This window comes from Calypte anna, chromosome 6, assembly GCF_003957555.1.
Source record: "Calypte anna isolate BGI_N300 chromosome 6, bCalAnn1_v1.p, whole genome shotgun sequence".
Lineage (NCBI taxonomy): Eukaryota > Metazoa > Chordata > Aves > Apodiformes > Trochilidae > Calypte > Calypte anna.
The window spans coordinates 32,491,054-32,507,856 of NC_044252.1; the positions used below are offsets into that span (position 1 = coordinate 32,491,054).

Sequence of the window (16,803 nt, forward strand, 5' to 3'; positions counted from 1 at the left end):
GGAAGTGATGATGCTGTCACTGGCTTTAATGACAGTTGCTGAAGGAATAAGCTCTTAAATGCAATCACTGGTCTCAGCAACAGTATGCTTAAGCTTTTATCTAGCAGAATTACTCTTCAAAGCCTTCACAAAGACACTTAAAACCAAGGTTTTTGTATAGTCAGACACAGAACAGTCATGTAACTCGTTTTGTTGTGTTTAGATGCTGAACAAAGAAGAATCTATTTACTAGAGGCAGTCCAGGGTCTGGTACTCAGAAAAAAAAGCTCAATAGTCAAGTTCCCCAGAGGCTCTTGCCTGTGGAGCCTTTTCCACTCACCTTTTAAATTACTCCACTTTTTTAATTTACTGATTTGTTCCTTTTTTTATTCCACTGTTAACTTTTGATGGAGAACAGGCACATGCCCTCAGCATGTTTTTTCCCAGATGCATTCAGTTCTCCTGTGTTAAACTGAAAAAGTTGCTTTAAATAAGATCAAAATCTTGAGCTTTGACTTCTGTCCACAAAGTTAAAAACATCTGCAACCATCTGCAGCTAACTTTTTTTTTTTTTTAGCTGAATCTGATTAAACTTCTTTCAGGAGACCTAGCAACAAATCAATTGAGCACAAGGTGCTTGGTCAGGAGGTTTCTTCCCCACACGTTCACTGTCTGTTAATTTTCTCAGATTTTAATGAAATGAGTTAATTTCAGTGACTTTATTTTTTACTATGCTGAACTTCAGAATGGTTTCTTTGTATTCACAGTAAAGGCCATTGTTTAAAAGTTGGCTTAAGATCCTTCATGAAACCCATGTTCCTGCTGTGAGACTGTGGCCTTTCCATAGTGCAGTGGGGGTGCTGAATTTAAAGTTTTAAAAAGCCAGCATCTGCTTTTTAGTTTGCAGGTCACTTTTTTATTGCCTAAGAAAGATAAAACATTAGGACCTAACTAGAGATCAGAAATGCTGATTTTAACAAAGAGAAATCATCTGACTTCAAAACTTTCAGTGTAAATCAAGTTAATCCCACTTTATATACTTGACATATATCCATGCTGCTTTTGTAATTATTCCATATAATGTGAAATTACCATATAATTACCATATTCCTTGCTCCAAAAAGTGACATAAAAGAAATTCAGTCTCTTAACTATGATGTGTTGGTAGTTGATACAGAAGTACTTTGCAGGCAATTTGCTATAACATGGTCATGAGTAGAGAATCCTGGTGTTGTGTGGAGGAGAATGAGCAGCTCCTCTTACATGAAGTAGGTTTTGTTCCCTACACATCAACACTTAAAACCAAATAAGCCTCAATAATGCTTAAAAAACCCTTTACTACACCAAGCATAAACTATCCAGGAGCGTGTTAGGAACCTGCATCTATTACAGTGTGTTTGCTGTAGGCATTATGATCCCCAGTGATTCCTTAAATGAGAAATTCCTTAAATCTCCTGAAGTTAAAGTAATAAATACATAAAAATGCATTTCTGTTGGTGTATGCCCCTTTTTCACCCTTCTATACAGAGTCAGGATAGAAAAATACAAGAGCTGAACATTGCTCTCAGGTGTGTGGTGGTTGAGTAAATATCTTTATGGCTCTTTTTTTGTCTCTAACACTGCAGGTTCTACACACGCTGGAAAGAGTGGGAATCGTGGTATTCCCAAAGCTTTGGTTTACATTTCTCACTGAGAGAGGAACAGTGGCAGGAAGATTGGGCATTCATCCTCTCTCTTGCAAGCCAGGTAAGAAAGCTGCTTGGTAAGCTGGCTGTTGAGAGGATATTTTAATCTTTCTGAAAAGAAAGTTCAAGAACTCAGGAGTGTTTTCATGTGTAAAGGAAAACACTCCTCTTAAGCCAGGTATCTTTCAAGTCTTCCTGGGTAGACTCTTCCTGCCAAGATGGAAAAGTTAATTTGAAATTCTAATAGTTGAGCTTACCATTAAACAGCACAGTACAAAACAAAACCCCAAAAAACCTTTTGGTGTCAGAGTGAAGTCTGTAGAATAGAGATGTCTATTTAATATCCTGCCTTCTGGCTCCTGCAGCACTCCTACAACATACCTACAAATCTGAAAGCTTACACTAAAACCTCAGTAAGTTGGTATTTTATTACTCCCCTCCAAAAGGATACTTACATTCCTGTTAGCTTCCAATGATAGAAATTATTTTAAATCCTCTTTTGAAATATAAACATGATTGTGATGCTATTTTCTTGTGATTTGTTTTGCATGGGCTCTTTTCCTGTCATCACAAGGTATTTACCTTAACCTTTCCTCATTCTGTGGAGTTTCACTGCTAACTGGGGAGTGAAGTGTTGGATTTCTGAGTCTGGGCAATAGGAAAAAGAGTTATTACTGACTATAGATAAAGTTCTTGTAAGCTGAAATGTTGTTTTTTATTTCCCACTGAAGTTTAGCAGTCTTTTAGCCTTTCATTTTTCCTGCCAAAGGTAGATCACTTAAAATTATCTGTCTTGTTGAGAGACTATATTTTAAATCTTAAAGTGAAGAATGAAGAGTGAAATGTTGTGTTTCTTTCTGTTTGGTTCAGCCTGGAGCAAGTTTGGAGCAGACACACATTTTTGTACTTGCACATATTCTTAGAAGACCAATTATAGTTTATGGAGTAAAATATTATAAGAGTTTCCGAGGAGAAACATTAGGATATACCCGCTTCCAAGGTAAGCCTTCAGTGTTTCAAATCCAGTTTTATAAACAGGTTCAGCTATAAACCATGAAGTTGAACTGAGAGAGACATGAAGCTGGTGACATTGTAGGTGAATTTTCTTTAGCTATTAAAAAAACCCAAACCAATCCCCCCAAAACTTGCAGTTTTTCAGTGTATGGTGGGGATGCTGCTTCTTGCCACAGTAAAAATATGTTTTGACTTCCAGACAACACCTTTGGTCTGCAATTTATACAGAATATTCCAGTTGTGAAAACATCTCAAAAGGTTTGGGGTTTGTACTGCTGCAAGACACAGAGGTTTAATGAGTGGTGTACCATTTGCTCATGGTACTGATGGCTGTAAATGTTCATCTTGGAAATAAAAGCTGCATTTTGCATTTCTTGAAGGAGGCTCAAATGTGGGGGTGAGGCAGAAGGTGTTTGGTGTAGTTCCTGCTGGTGGTGTCTGCTGGGTGCTCTTTGGGGACAGAGGGGACATTCTTGTCACAGCACAGCACCTCAGGAGGTGGCTGGTGGAGCAGCACATAAAAATAGTGGAGTCACCTTTAAAGCAAGGGACAAGGGTGGAGGATGACACAGCTGAGCTTCTTGTGGTTTATTAAAGTAGAAGAGGTGGCAGCTTGAATGGACAGAGAAGAAGCTGAAAATGAAGGAATTCTGTTTATAAATGCTCATGTGAGGTATAAAATCTGGTAACTTAGCTAGAATTACAGAATATTGGTTGACTGATATAAGTCTCACTTTCTGAAAAGGGGTGTTGTGTGATTTAGTTAAAAGGAAGTTTACAAAAATCTGTTTCAGTCACACTTTACATCAAATACCAACCTACTTCTCAAGTAGTACTGTAATTTTGCTTGAGCAGGTTCTTTCTGACTGTTTCTCCTCTTCTGGACAAGCAGCTTTGCTTTCCCTCAGATAAATGCAGAGATATTGAGCTACCTCAGTCCACTTCTGTTTAGGTGTAAGGCTGGAGGTTTCTGGAGATGTCTGTTCTGTTTTGCATGCCAAATACGTATTTGGGCAGCTTTCCTCTGCACTTGAATATTTGCCAGCCTACAGGAATAAAAATAGAGGAAGGGACTGGGAGCACCTGTGCATGCTCAGCTGTAAACACAAGTGATGTGGGAAGAGCTGTTGGGTGTTGGGTGCTTGTTCTGACTGTTTTCATCTTCCTGGCCTCAAGTATATCTGCTCAATGCTGTACAGTTGTTTTCACCAGAATATTGCTGTCTATTTATAGCATAGTAGAGAACTTCCTGAAAGATCTCTTTTTGTGATTAAAAAAAAAAAAAAAAAAGTACACTGACTTTGGAAGGAAGCAAAAACCCCACGGTGTCTGTCTGTAAATCTGCTCTCCATGTTGAGGAGTTAATGTTCTGCTTGTGAGTTCTGGGCAGTGACAAAACCTCTTTAAGTGAGGAAGAGAGATGCTTTACTCCCTGTATTTACATGCTTACTTTTATTTGAGGTGATAAAAAGACAGACTTGGGAAGGAGCAGTTATTCCTGTGGTGTAGATCTGACACTTCAGGTCTGTGTTGCTTTTAACTTAAAACCTGAGCAGTTTGCAAAATGTTTTTATTTTAGAGGTTGGGCATTGAGACTGACAAGTCTTACATGGCCTAAATATGCTGAAATTATTTTCTTGCTCTCTGAACCAGAAGGTAACCAGGTGTCTGGGACAGCTTTTACTGGAGTTTCCAGGAATTTAATCAGACAAATATTTCTGACTTGTGATTTGCCTGCCACAAGCCACATCCATCCATCCACAGAAACACGACTCAGTCAGCAGGTGAACTTGGGAATCCTGTGACAAATTACCTGGAGTTACTCCTGTCCCTGCCCAACCACATTTCTTGTGGTTAATGTGTGCTAATTAAATGTTAGCAGCATAGCTGACACCAAACAGCTGTGGGACTTGGAGCAGGAAGGGCTGCCAGGACAGAGCTGCTGCAGGACTTGCTGTTCTGGGCTTGTGTGTCAGCTTTGCTCAGCACATGCTCCTTTGGTGAGGCTTTGAGGAGTGCTCAGGATTCTCTGACTTGCTGTTTAACACCCTGCCTGTGTGTGAGATCACATTCATGAGAAAACAAAGAGGGAGAAAAAAAAAAGTGGGTTATAACAGAGATGGGGAAGTGAATGTATTATTTTTGTTAATACTTATCATCATGGTTCATTTCATAGCAGTGCATACCTGCCCACCCCCAAAATCTTCCTGATCAGATTTTTTTTCTCCAGGGAGTCCTTGTTCCAGCTTGGCATCCTGGCTGTAACTGCTCTGAGTCCCAGAACTGACAGCCTCCTGGTTTCCCAGGCTGCAACTGACTTTTAATGCTTCTTTAAATATTAAGGGTTTGACACGAAAGATCCATTTACCCCATTTAAGTGTGTTCCTACTCTAGCTGCATGCATTGAGTGCCATGAATAGACAGCTTTTAAAATTAAACAGGAAAGAAGGTGACTGAAATGATCATCAGATCAGGCTGGAGAAACTAAATCCTACATGGATGGCTCCCAAGATGTGTTAGCCCCATACCCTTTATTTTCTGTGCATGTCATCACTATTGTGCCACTGCCTTCTCAGTTTGTATCAAATTGACTTTTATAAATCTTCAGAGCACTGAGATATTCTCTGATAATGCCTGAAATTCCATTCTTGGGCAGCTCATCCATAATGTTGAGGAGGAAAGTGTAACACAGCCTTCTGACTTGGGGAAGAGCTGTTAGTGTGGTATTTTTACTAAGAAAAAAACAGCAGTGAAAAAATTTTCCAGTTTTGTTTCCAATTTTGCTGATTGGCAGTGTTAGAAATTACCCTGAGGCATCCAGGTCAGTTCCACTCCTGACCAGGTGATGAACCTGTGCCTGATGCAGGAGTTGTGTGTCATTAGATGAGGTGTCCATACAGATGAGATCCTTTACTCATCACTGATTTGTCTGGCCCTGACAAGACTTTGGGGTCAAAATCTACCAGTTTGGGGCAGCAGGGTGTTAACTGGCTTTGTGAATGGGTGGCAAGGTAACATTCCCTGAATGCCATCTGGATTTTTACCCATGATGGGAACTGGTGAGTGATCCCATGAGCTTTAATTGGGTTTTTTCCCTTCTTTTGCTGAGTGGGTGAGTAGTGGGTGCTCACCCAGCAGCTCCCAGTCAGCCCTACACCCTGGTGTAAAGCTCCTGCCACAGGTTGGCAGTGGAAGGAGGGACCTTTAGGTATATTCCTCAGATCCCAACTTGGGGAAGAAAAGGGGGAAGCAGTCATTCTGAGGGTGTTTTGGTGACCCAGGTAACATGTAGAGATGACACCATCACATTTAAATGAAACTCACAATGCTGATAAATTGAATTTTCAAGCCTTGGTGCTTCAGTGTTTTGCTGATGCTTCAAAGTAAAGCTTGGAAAAAAAGTTTATCAGGTTATTTCTACATGTGTGCACAAATGAATTTCCAGGAATCAAGGGACACTCTTCACTCCACTTGACTGTTGCTATGGAGTTTTTTCAACAGAACTGAATTTTGACCAGATTTTTGGTTCTTTCCTTAAATGTAAAAGCTGGGAATTTTTTGGTTAATCCTTATCTCTTGTTCTGCATCTTTTGTGGTTAGTATTGAACTCAAGTGAGGCTTGATGGTAACAGGGGTAGGAGGAAGGGAGTGCCAGGAGGTGAGGCATGGATTTGTCCTTAACTCTGGGTGCTGTCAATCTACCTCTGAAACTCTGACCTAAAAGAAACGGGAAGACATTTGCCTGTTTCTTAATTGCCACTTCAAGAACGGGGGGAAAAAGGAACAAACACTTGTGGCCTCCACTCATTTTTCTTGCAGCCAAGAAAGCCTCTTTCTAACCTGAAGCAAAACCTCCCAAACCCCCCCTCTGCCTCAGCTCTCCATTTCAGCCTTGCCCTCCCAGCTCCATGGCTGCTCAAGTGCCTTGTTTTGCTGCAGTGTCTGTTCCAAACTTGCTGGCAGCAGCTGTACAAGGGAAGGTTGCTATGCTACATGTGCACTTAAGTTTATGCCTGGCTATTTTTAAGCTGTCACAAGGTAAGGTATGCTCCTGCTGGAGTTGTCTTGCAGCAGTACACACCAAGAATTATTTATCTTCCTAGAAGAAAGGAGCTCTGGTTTTATTTTGAGGTTTTGGTGCACCTCAAGCAAATTACTGTCTTTTATTGCTAAAAATGGTGGGGAGAAAAAGTGCAGGTTGCTTTCAGAATCTGTGACATCAGTAATTTGTTGCATCTGAGCAAAACAGAAGCAGCTTTTGAGTCTGGCTTTTTTTGGGTTTTCTTTTGAGCCTAGACATGCATAATTGATGTGGGTTAATTTAATCTGTCAGTACAGTGCTTGAGAAGTCCCATTGTCTCTGGGATGGGCTGCATTCTGAAGAGCATTTAGTGCTGGAGGATCTTGTAATAATGAGTTTTGTAAGCAGATGGTGGAATTTGTCTTCTGGTTAAAATAGACATCTGACTGCAGCTTTGCTTTCTGTGGTGCAGAATCTGGTATTTTTTTCTTTTTAATTTTTGTTTTTAAATTTCTAAGGCGTGTTACCAAACATCCAATACTGTATTTTCTAACCTTGTTTTTTGTTCATCACTGTACTACAGACCATAGGTTTTATTGGGGTGGTCATATGGCATTGGGTGTAATTGTAATGGCTTTTCTGTCTAAACTTGTACACTTGCAGAGATACTTGACTGATCTCATTTTACCTAAAAATAATTACCTAGACTAAAAAAAGAAGTGACCTATATTAGAGTAGAGCAAACCAAGGAGGTTTTAAACACTTGTGAGGTGCTGCTGTTTGGGTGTTTAACCAAAAGCCAAAGGTTTGTATTAAAAATTCTTCACCCTTGAGCATTTTAGCTCCCAGTCTCACCCTTTGTTTCCATTTGCCTTAGGTGTGTATTTGCCTTTGTTATGGGAACAGAGTTTTTGTTGGAAAAGCCCCATTGCTCTGGGCTACACCAGGGGCCATTTCTCTGCTCTGGTTGCCATGGAGAATGATGGTTATGGCAATCGAGGTGCTGGTGCTAACCTGAACACTGACGATGATGTTACTGTCACTTTTCTGCCACTGGTGGACAGTGAGAGGAAATTATTGCACATTCACTTCCTTTCTGCTCAAGAGGTAAGAGAGGGGAGGTCTGGTTGGTGGCCTTGTTGAAACTGTGGCCTCAGCAGTCTCTGCAGCACCACTTATTTTTGGTGTTGAGGGAGTTACAGGGATTGTGCTGCTCTGTTCAGTCAGTGCTGCTCCTTTCCCCAGCATCTGAGGTGATTCTGAAAGGTGTTTTCCTACCAGTTTGATACTTATTTCTGGCTCTAAATTGAGTGCAGCCTCACTGAGCACAAGCACACCTTGACCCAAGGACCCAGAAATAAGGGATTCTGACAGAAATAAGGGATTCTGACAGAAATAAGGGATTCTGACAGAAATAAGGGATTCTGACAGAAATAAGGGATTCTGACAGAAATAAGGGTTCTGACTCTAGGAATTAAATTGTGGTGGGGTTTTTTTGTTTGGTTAGTTTTTTTTAAGGATACAAAATACATATTGGCCAGTAGTAACAGCATGCTCTCCTTCCTTTTCAAATGAAACTCAACTTGTTTCTTCTTTAATAATTATGATAAAGACAGGGAACCACTTGGGTGAAGTGTGTGCCTGGGGGAAGGGAGGGCTGGAAAACCTGAAGTCATTGCAAGAAGTGGGCATCCTGTAGCAAGGAGGAAAAGCAGGGACTTGAAGTCAAGAGAGGGATATTTTTTTTCAGCAAGCCATGACACTTCTTGTATCTAAAAAGAGGAAATGTTTGATGTCAGGAGCTGCTGGACTCCTTAAAAACTGCTCTGGCAAGCCAGAAAGCTCCTCTAGGACTTTTGATTTATGGTGCCTGACGTTATCAGGTGCTCACAAATAAGTGCAATAGAGGCAGGTTGTGTTGGAAATACACATCTAAAAATGCAGAAGAAGAGCTGGGGAATATTTCCAGAGCATTCCTATTTTGGTTGGAAACCAGTTTGGCTTTGAGAAGCTCCCAGCTGCAGTGAGGGGGGTGCAGTCAGCATTGCAAAGGAACCGCCTGGCTCCCCGGAACACGGCGGGTGCCTCGCTTGAAGTCCCTGCTGATGTTTCAGCCTTAATCCTCAATCCTTTTTCTTTTCCCCCAAAGATAGGTAATGAGGAGCAGCAGGAAAAGCTGCTACGGGAGTGGCTGGACTGCTGTGTGACAGAGGGAGGGGTGCTGGTGGCCATGCAGAAAAGCTCCCGGCGACGCAATCACCCCTTGGTCACCCAAATGGTGGAGAAGTGGCTGGACCGGTACCGACAGATCCGCCCTTGCACCTCCCTGTCTGATGGTGAGGAAGATGAGGATGATGATGATGAATGATGATGAAGAAGAAGAAGAAATTCAAAAGGAAACGACCAGCACAGAGTTGTCTGACCCCTCCACCTCCCCCCAGAGTTAGGGTTGTGCTCCAGCAGTTTGTTGTGGAACGACTGGATTCCAGGGGATACGTGCTGTAAAGGAGTTTTCTGACCAGCATGGAGAGTCTAGAAGCTCATCTGCTGTGTGAGGAGAGCAAAATGGGCTGGACTACAGTTTGTATAAAAAAACAAAGAAACAAAAAACGGCTAATTTTATTATCAAGACAGAAAAACAAAACAAAACAAAAAAAAACACCCCATTTCTTTTTCTTTCTGATTGTAAATCTGTCTATAAATGTACCGCATGTGGTTGTGTAAGAGGTTGTGTAATAGGAAAAGTATACCAGCATCTTAATTATTGCAAAGAAATCTTTTCAAATAAGGGCACTTAGGAAAAAGCACGTGAGATGGGTGACATCTCTTCCCTCTTGAGATCCTTTGACAGCAGAACCTAGGATTCTCCATCACCTTTTAGATACTCTGGCACATTTCTGTGAAAGGCCCTTTTGATGTGAACGCTCACTAGTGCCCAGGTCAGATTGTGAGGTTTTTTTTTTTGTTTGCACAAAATATCCACAGCAAGTCATAAGTAAGAATACATTCATTACTAATAATTTAGTTACTCCTGTGCCCAGATAATAAAATTTAAACTGCAGAACAAACTGGAAGAGAAGCTAAATTTTTCATTGAGTGAAATGATTTGTTTCCTGAAAAAGTTTTGGGTTTTTTGCTTTTGGTTTTGATTTTTTTTTCATTTTTTTTTTCTTCTAATAGCTACTAGATTCCTTTCAGTATATGTAAGAATATTTATTCAGAGAAGTGACCTAAACTATAGGGGGTTTATTCCAAGTGAGCATATGCTAAACAAAAATTGTGTGAAACTTGAGAACACTGAGAATTTCCTATTGTCAGAACTCCACCTTGCTGTGATCCAAACCCTGCATCATTTCATCCTTTATTCTTTCAACTTAACACTGTTGCAAATGCAAAAAACCTTTTTAAAGGGGTTACTCCTGGGTCATTAAATCTAGTGAGTAAACACTTGGAGGTTCTAATTCAACAGAAGAATCTATGCTGAAGTTATTTTCAAAGCACTGTGTTATATATTTCTCAGTATGTAAACCTGGGAGTTTCTTGCATGTTGATTGATGTGGCCATACTTAAACCTATGTAAGTTCCTAAGATTGTAAGTTCAGAGTATATTCTCCAGTAGAAGTTTTATTATATTTGATAACTTTAGCCATGTAACCTGTAATGGATAAAGTTTATCTAAAAATCTCACTGAAACACTAAAGGTTAATGCCAGTTTTTACACATACAGTGCAATTCAGGGTGTCTTGAAAAGCACTTTTTGATGGTGTGGTGGTTGAATAAGAAATTCTGCAGTTAGATAAAATGGTTTTAATTAGAATTTGGAAAGAAGCCCCATAGCACATATTTTTATGTAGTTCAGAGCTATGGAAACCCTGAGGAACTTGCTGGTTTTTCTTCCAAATGCTGCTTGGATGGTGTTGAAATGTGCACAACTCCTACATAAACCTGGTGACGACACCGAAAGTATCGAAATAATGAAGTACTGTATTAAGTTTGCAATTTCCCCAGCCTAGATTCCACTGAGGTTTATTATGAAATGTCTTTTTTTTTCTTTTTTCCCCCTTTTTGGGCCATTGGATCTCCTGATTGGTGCATGTGCAGATTCCCAGGTGCAAGGATGCATGCTTACCTGCAGTGTATGGATCATCTCCCTGAACTGAGCAGGCAAACTGCAGACACTAAAGAGGCTCTTCACAAGCATATGGTCCTGTTTTCAGTTTGCTTCTTAAACGGGGGGGGGGGGCTGTTCTGGGTCTCTTTTCTTACCTTGCAGTGGCATCACTCTGTACCTCATTTAGCTGAGGACTGAAAAGCTTTTCTGTTGGAAGTGAATGTGGAGAAAAGCTGGGATGGGAATTGCCAGGATCTTGAGCTGGGTGCTCGGTGCCAGCACTCACCTGTCCTGCTGTAACCACCACACTTCTGGAGGTCCTGCTAGGGCAGGACTGCAGCTGCCAGCATTAGAAGTTCTGCTTGGGGAGCCAGATTGCTGGAAATTCAGATCCTAGCTGCCCCAGGACCCAGACCACCATTGGAAGGAAGGGCTAAGCCCCTGCCTTCAGGAGGCTGATTTAAGGTGTGTTCAAGATGCTCTGCAGAATTTTTACATCTCCCCTCTTTGCTTTCTGCAGCACTGTTCCATCTGAGGAAGCAAAGCTTCCTCCTGACCTGGGGAGAATGTGAAAGTCTTCCTTGAGCCAAAGCTGAGCAGCCATCCCTCCTCTCCCAGTCCTGGTGGCCTGGCTGTCCCTGTCCCAGCTCCTCACCATGGTGGGTGCAGTCCCCTCTGCTCTCCTCCTGTCAGAGGACAGTCCTGGGACTGCTGAGCTCTTGGCTTTCCTGATCACTGTTGTTTGGTTCTGATGTGCTGTAAATTGGGCTCTTCAGGTTCCCAGGCTTCACAGCTTGTTTCAGAACTGGTGAAGTATTTCTTTTTTTTTTCCCCCAAGCCCCAAGTAATCCAAACCTCCTGTACCTGTAGATAAAAGAGATGCAATCCCTTGCTTTGTGCTAGCCCAGCAGTCACTGGATGGTCATGGGCACTCTCCTCCAATTACAGACTTGAAATTTTGTTTACAAAGACTGAGATTAATTTGCAAACACTACCTTGCAGCTTGTTGGCAAGTTCTGCTCTTTTTAGCCAAGTAAATCTCTAAAATTGGGTTTCTCACTGTTTATTTTTCCTCATATTCTGGCTGGCAGTAGCACACGCTTTCCTAGCACAGAACTTGGCTTTCTCTTGCTACCTCCTTTACATCTGGTTGGTTGGTTTTGTTTTGTTGTTGTTGGTTTTTTTGGGTTTTTTTTTTCTGGTTTTATTTATGAATTCCTTCGTGAAAAAAAAAAAATCCCTGTACTTCTTTTGTTTTTAATATATTAAAATTTAGTCATTCTGGATTCTTGCAAAATTCTGCTGCATGGCTTATGGCAACTATTACTGAGGTTGTGTTTACCCCATTAACAAACCCAGCTTGTGTGCACTTGGAGCCCCTCCCTGAAGTGCTGCTTCTCTGGTGAGCCCTTTTGGTCAGTAACTTCCCTTAACCTTTTCAGGTTTTATTTTAGTGTCTCTCACCTTCAAGCTGCTTGGTTTAAGGACCTCTGACACTGCTCCTCCATGCTGCCCCTTCCCACCCAGCAGCAGGATGGCTCTGTGGGTGCTGTCACATCTGCAGCAGCATCTCTCTCCTTTCCTTTCCTCTCCTCTGTCTTTTCCCAATAATTTTCCATCTCAGTGTGGCAGTGTCCTGCTTCCCCCTGCACCAGCAGGACTGGGATGCTGCTGCTCCCTCTCCACTTCCAGGGCTCTTCCTTCCCTTTGGTGGTGGCACTGCAGGTTCTTGATGCCCACCAGAGGTGGGGGAGCTCCTGAACCGTGTCCTGGGCTTTGTCACCCCCGGGATCTCTGAGTTTCCACTCCTAAGAAGCTTGGAGCACTTGGAGCACTCTCAGCCACGTTTGCCTCCATCCTTGGGTCCAGCTGAGAGGGAGGTTGGGTGCTCCCTGTGGGCTCTGAGCTCAGCTCCCCGTGTCCTGGTGTCCAGGAGCCAGCAGCATGGCAGAGCCTATGGCACAGGGAAGTCCTTGCACCCATCTTATTTAAATCCACATGAAAATACCAAACCACATCTAAATTTTAACATCAATTAAATGGTTTCCTCTTGGTTTTTAGCTGCAATTTCAGTGCTTCCCAAACAACTTCCTTGTGATGAACCTGTTTTAGCCTCCTGGTTTCTCAGTGATGCTGGATAATCCCTGGAATGCTGTGTGGAGACAAAGCAGTCACACCTCTCTAGGATATTTTTTTTTTCCAAAGTTTGCAGCTGGTAAGGAGCTGGCAGTTGAGTTGAAAGCAACCAAAAGAGTTCTGTAACCTGGACTCTTCTTGTCTGTAACCTGGGCTCTTCTTGTCTGTAACCTGGACACTTCTTGCTTTCTGCTCGCTCTGGGTCCCTCTCCAGCCCCATGGGTGCTGCATCACTGCAGCTTCCAAACTCCTCTGAGTTTCTGGGATTTTCTCCAGTCCTGCTGCAGGGAGCCAGGGGCTGGTACAGGTCAGGGCTCTGTCTCCTGAAGTGTCACCCGGTGTCACTGTGAAGCCAACGGGGTCCCAGCTCCTCCTCTGCTGCCGGAGGAACCCAACAACTCCCCTGCAGAGGAGGGCACAGAGGAAGAGTTCCTGCACCTCCCTGCTGCCTTCTCAGAAGTCTTCGACTTGAAGCCTCAGCCAGGCTGCAGCCCCAGCTCTGACCTTTCAGAAATTATAGGAATTTTATCACTTTTTTTATTGAAAACTGCACTGAAGGCTAAATGTCCACCTTTACAATAAACAAATACAGTAACGGTAACACACTAAAACAGAACATACTGCTGATAGCCATTGGGTTCTTTTTTTTTTTCTTTTTTTTTTTCCATTTGGGACAGCTTAAGATAATTTTTTTTTGTCACAGAAACAGGAATGTACCCATACAAAGGCTCAAAATAGGCCATCTTGTTAAAAAAACAAAAAAAAAAAGAAGGCGATGATTCACAAAAGACTATGAATATAACATGTAGCTAAGTTGATACAAATCTAATAGGATTTGTTAAAATCATCACATCTAATAACACATTTTGAAGTGTTCTCGTATAAAATATCACGTGAAGAAAAGAAGACTTTTCAATGTCTAAAAAAAGTGGGTTTTTTGTTTTTTGTTTTTTTTTTGTTCATAGACAGTCTGACAAGTTGCCATAAAAAGTGTTTCCTGAGACATAAGGAAATGCAACATTATTCTTGAACCCTTTCCAGCTCAAGACTTTTTTTTTTTCCACTTGATAAAATAGCTGCAGATTTAAAACTGAGAAAATATATTTGAGTACAAATAGTGTGTGAAACTTAATACTTTCTTCTTTTTTTTTCTTTTCTTTTTTTTCCTTTTTTTTTTTTTTTTCCTTCTGTTTTTTTTCTTGCATCATTGCAGGGCATAGGTGAATGCACAGCTACTTTATTCAGTGTATTGGGCAGAGAAGAGCCTGGCAGTTTGGGGGTTTGTTAGCTGGGAGTTTGGGGGGAGTTTTAGGGAGGGGGGCAGCATTGCCAGGAGCCCTTTCTGCTTTCCCCATCCCACAGATCCTGGCTGGAATGGCTACAACTTAAACCTGGCAGGAGAACATCTGTTACACATCACTGGCCCTGTGAGACTGCAGAAAAAAAAAAAAAAAAAAGAAAAAAAAAGAAAGAAAAAAAGGATTACTATTGTTGTTTTTTTTTTTTTTCTTCTAAGCCAGGAGGGATGCTTCCCCTTTGAAGAGGTAATAAGAGTAAGGAAAGGGCTGAAGCCACATAATGGTTTCCTCTTACATTTCTGTGTTAATTCTGTGAGGATTGCTCAATGCAAATGCTTGGAAACAGGTGCAGAAGCCCTGTCCTTCCCAAGGAATTGAGGGGGGGGGAAAAAAAAATCTATTTTTATTCATGTGATTGATGCACAGATGAAGGAAACTCAACACACAATAACAGAAGTTGATCATTAATGTATCACATCCTAGGTTTTGTTTTGTTTTCAGTGCTTCAGTAAGCAGGTGACTTCTTCAGGGCTTCTCCCCAGTCCTGACTGCTATCTCCTTGTCAGTAACACTGGAACATCAATGATGCCTCTGTCCAAAATCAACATTACAAATTTAGTATCAAATTCCTTTGTTTTTGTTTTGTTTTTGTTTTTCCTTAGTTCGTGTATAACTTCTTTTCCAATGTCTCTTGGTCCCGAGTTTATTGAATGCCTTTTATCTGTTATTTATGTTTAAATTATCTGCTATTGCTCGTTGGGATGTTCCCTGTTGTCCCCGTGTTTTGTGGGCTGGTTGGGAGATGGAGCTTGGGAAGGATGTGCCACTGTGGGAAGGTTGTGGGTCACGGGGATGCCGCCGGGAATGATGCCTTCCATGGCTGCTGGGATTCCTCCTGGTGCCACAGTCACCATCCCAGGGGGATACCTGGCAGAGGGGACAGAGAGAGGCAGGTTTGTCACAGCACAGCTCAGACAGAGCCAATCATCCAACCATGCAGAGGAGATGGAGGAAACGAGCTGCAAAGGTTCCACTTCTCTACCAGCTGGGGATTTTCCTTTAAGTGACAAGGGAGAACTGAAGTTAGATCAGTGCTGCTGGGCCTTAGCTGAGTGTCCTTCACTGGGATACTGGGCTTGCATCTTGTGCTGTACCTTCCAACAGCTCCTTGAACCATCAGGAAGCTTTTCTCTTTGGAAAAGAACAGGGTAAGGGATCATCTGGAATGCTCTCTGACAGGGTAAATGCCATCACCCTTAATGACTTAATCATCCCTGCTCTGCAGAGCCTTTGAACACCCACGCCTGCTTGGGAAGGTTTGTAGGAAGCTTTGTAAGGTTTGTAGGAAGGTTTGCAAGGTTTGTAAGGAAGGATTGTAAGGTTTGTAGGATGGTTTGTAAGGTTTGCCTCTCCATCAGGTGAGCTGCAGCTTCCTCAGGGAACCAGAGAGCAGACACAGGGGGCTGCAGCCCCTCTGCCTTTCTCAGAGCAGGGTGAGTTCTGTGTATTCCTAGAACCAACACTGAGCTTGACAAAGGAGAAGAAAGGAGAATTTCTTGAGCTGTCCACGGGGAAGATGTGATGTGAGGGCAATGAGGCCAAAGCTCTCTGGAGGTCTGGGGGCTGTGTGGGGACTGAGCAGGTCCCTGCTGCTGCTGCTGCACCTCAGGGCCAGGCAGAGGGGAAGGGAGGGAGAGGCTCTACCTGCCCATGAAGGTGGGGTAGGTGAGGAGCTGACCCCAGCTTAAAGGGGCACCAGGGCCGTGGCTCCCAAGGAGCTTAGGAAGGATGAAGCACCCTGCAGAGGTTAAGCCTGGAAGGCACAGCTTGTCCCCAGGGTAATGCCAGTGCCCACGTGCCTGGGAGCAGTGGGGGGCAGGACCAAGGGTGAAGTTTTCAGCAGGTTTGGAGGTTTCAGTCCTCAGGTTCTGCTGGGCAAAGTGAGCAATCTGCCTTCCCCCCAGGCAGTGGTCATCCTGCAGGGCCAGGGCACATGGGATGCTCAGGGTTTTGCCCTCTCAAAGGCTGGGGGTGCTCCTGCCTCTGCCTTCTCACAGCACTGAGGTGCCCACGAGTTTGTCTTCTACTCAAAGTCTGCTTGGTGCTGGGCTGAAGGCTGCCTGTGCTCCAGCTGAGTCCTCATGCCTGGTGTCTCCTATCAGGGTGCTTGGAGCCATCCAAAGTGGAGCAATGAGTAATGCTGACCTCAGAGATTTAGGTGGAAATTTGCCCAGCCAGGGTACAGACCTGTACTTGGTGTTTTTACCCTGGCTCAGGAAACCACGAGCTGGGCCAGGTCCCAGCCCAGGGGAGGGCACAGACAGAAGTGCAGAGCAAATCTGCAATTGCTGCTTCAGTCTGGGAGTTGTGTCCTGCTTGTTGGCAGGTCTGGGGGTCCTGGCACTTGGGGAGATGCCACCCAGGTGCCACCCAGCCCTCTGGAGGACTGGAAGGCTTTATAAACCCCTGGATAAAGCAAGCAGTGGTAACAATCACAGCGATGTCACTGCCAGTCCCGATGGATGGGGACATCGCAGGCACCGGCTGAGCCGATGTAGA

At 43.0% G+C, this 16,803-nt stretch overlaps 2 protein-coding genes across 7 annotated transcripts in view; one reads left to right on the forward strand and one right to left on the reverse strand.

Moving 5' to 3' along the window:
- ZRANB1 (zinc finger RANBP2-type containing 1) overlaps positions 1–10,899 on the forward strand; it is a 42,913-nt gene extending 32,014 nt beyond the window's left edge. For all 4 annotated transcript variants that reach the window (XM_030453663.1, XM_030453662.1, XM_030453661.1 and 1 more), the window contains exons 8-11: positions 1,605–1,725; positions 2,535–2,664; positions 7,577–7,806; positions 8,849–10,899. In XM_030453663.1, coding sequence (XP_030309523.1) covers positions 1,605–1,725; positions 2,535–2,664; positions 7,577–7,806; positions 8,849–9,067 — 700 coding nt within the window. In that variant the 3' untranslated portion in view covers positions 9,068–10,899. The remainder of the gene's footprint in view (positions 1–1,604; positions 1,726–2,534; positions 2,665–7,576; positions 7,807–8,848) is intronic.
- A 4,022-nt stretch (positions 10,900–14,921) lies between these two features.
- The window catches only part of CTBP2 (C-terminal binding protein 2), a 129,954-nt gene continuing 128,072 nt past the window's right edge, over positions 14,922–16,803 (reverse strand). For all 3 annotated transcript variants that reach the window (XM_030453660.1, XM_030453658.1, XM_030453659.1), the window contains one exon: positions 14,922–15,171. In XM_030453660.1, coding sequence (XP_030309520.1) covers positions 14,991–15,171 — 181 coding nt within the window. In that variant the 3' untranslated portion in view covers positions 14,922–14,990. The remainder of the gene's footprint in view (positions 15,172–16,803) is intronic.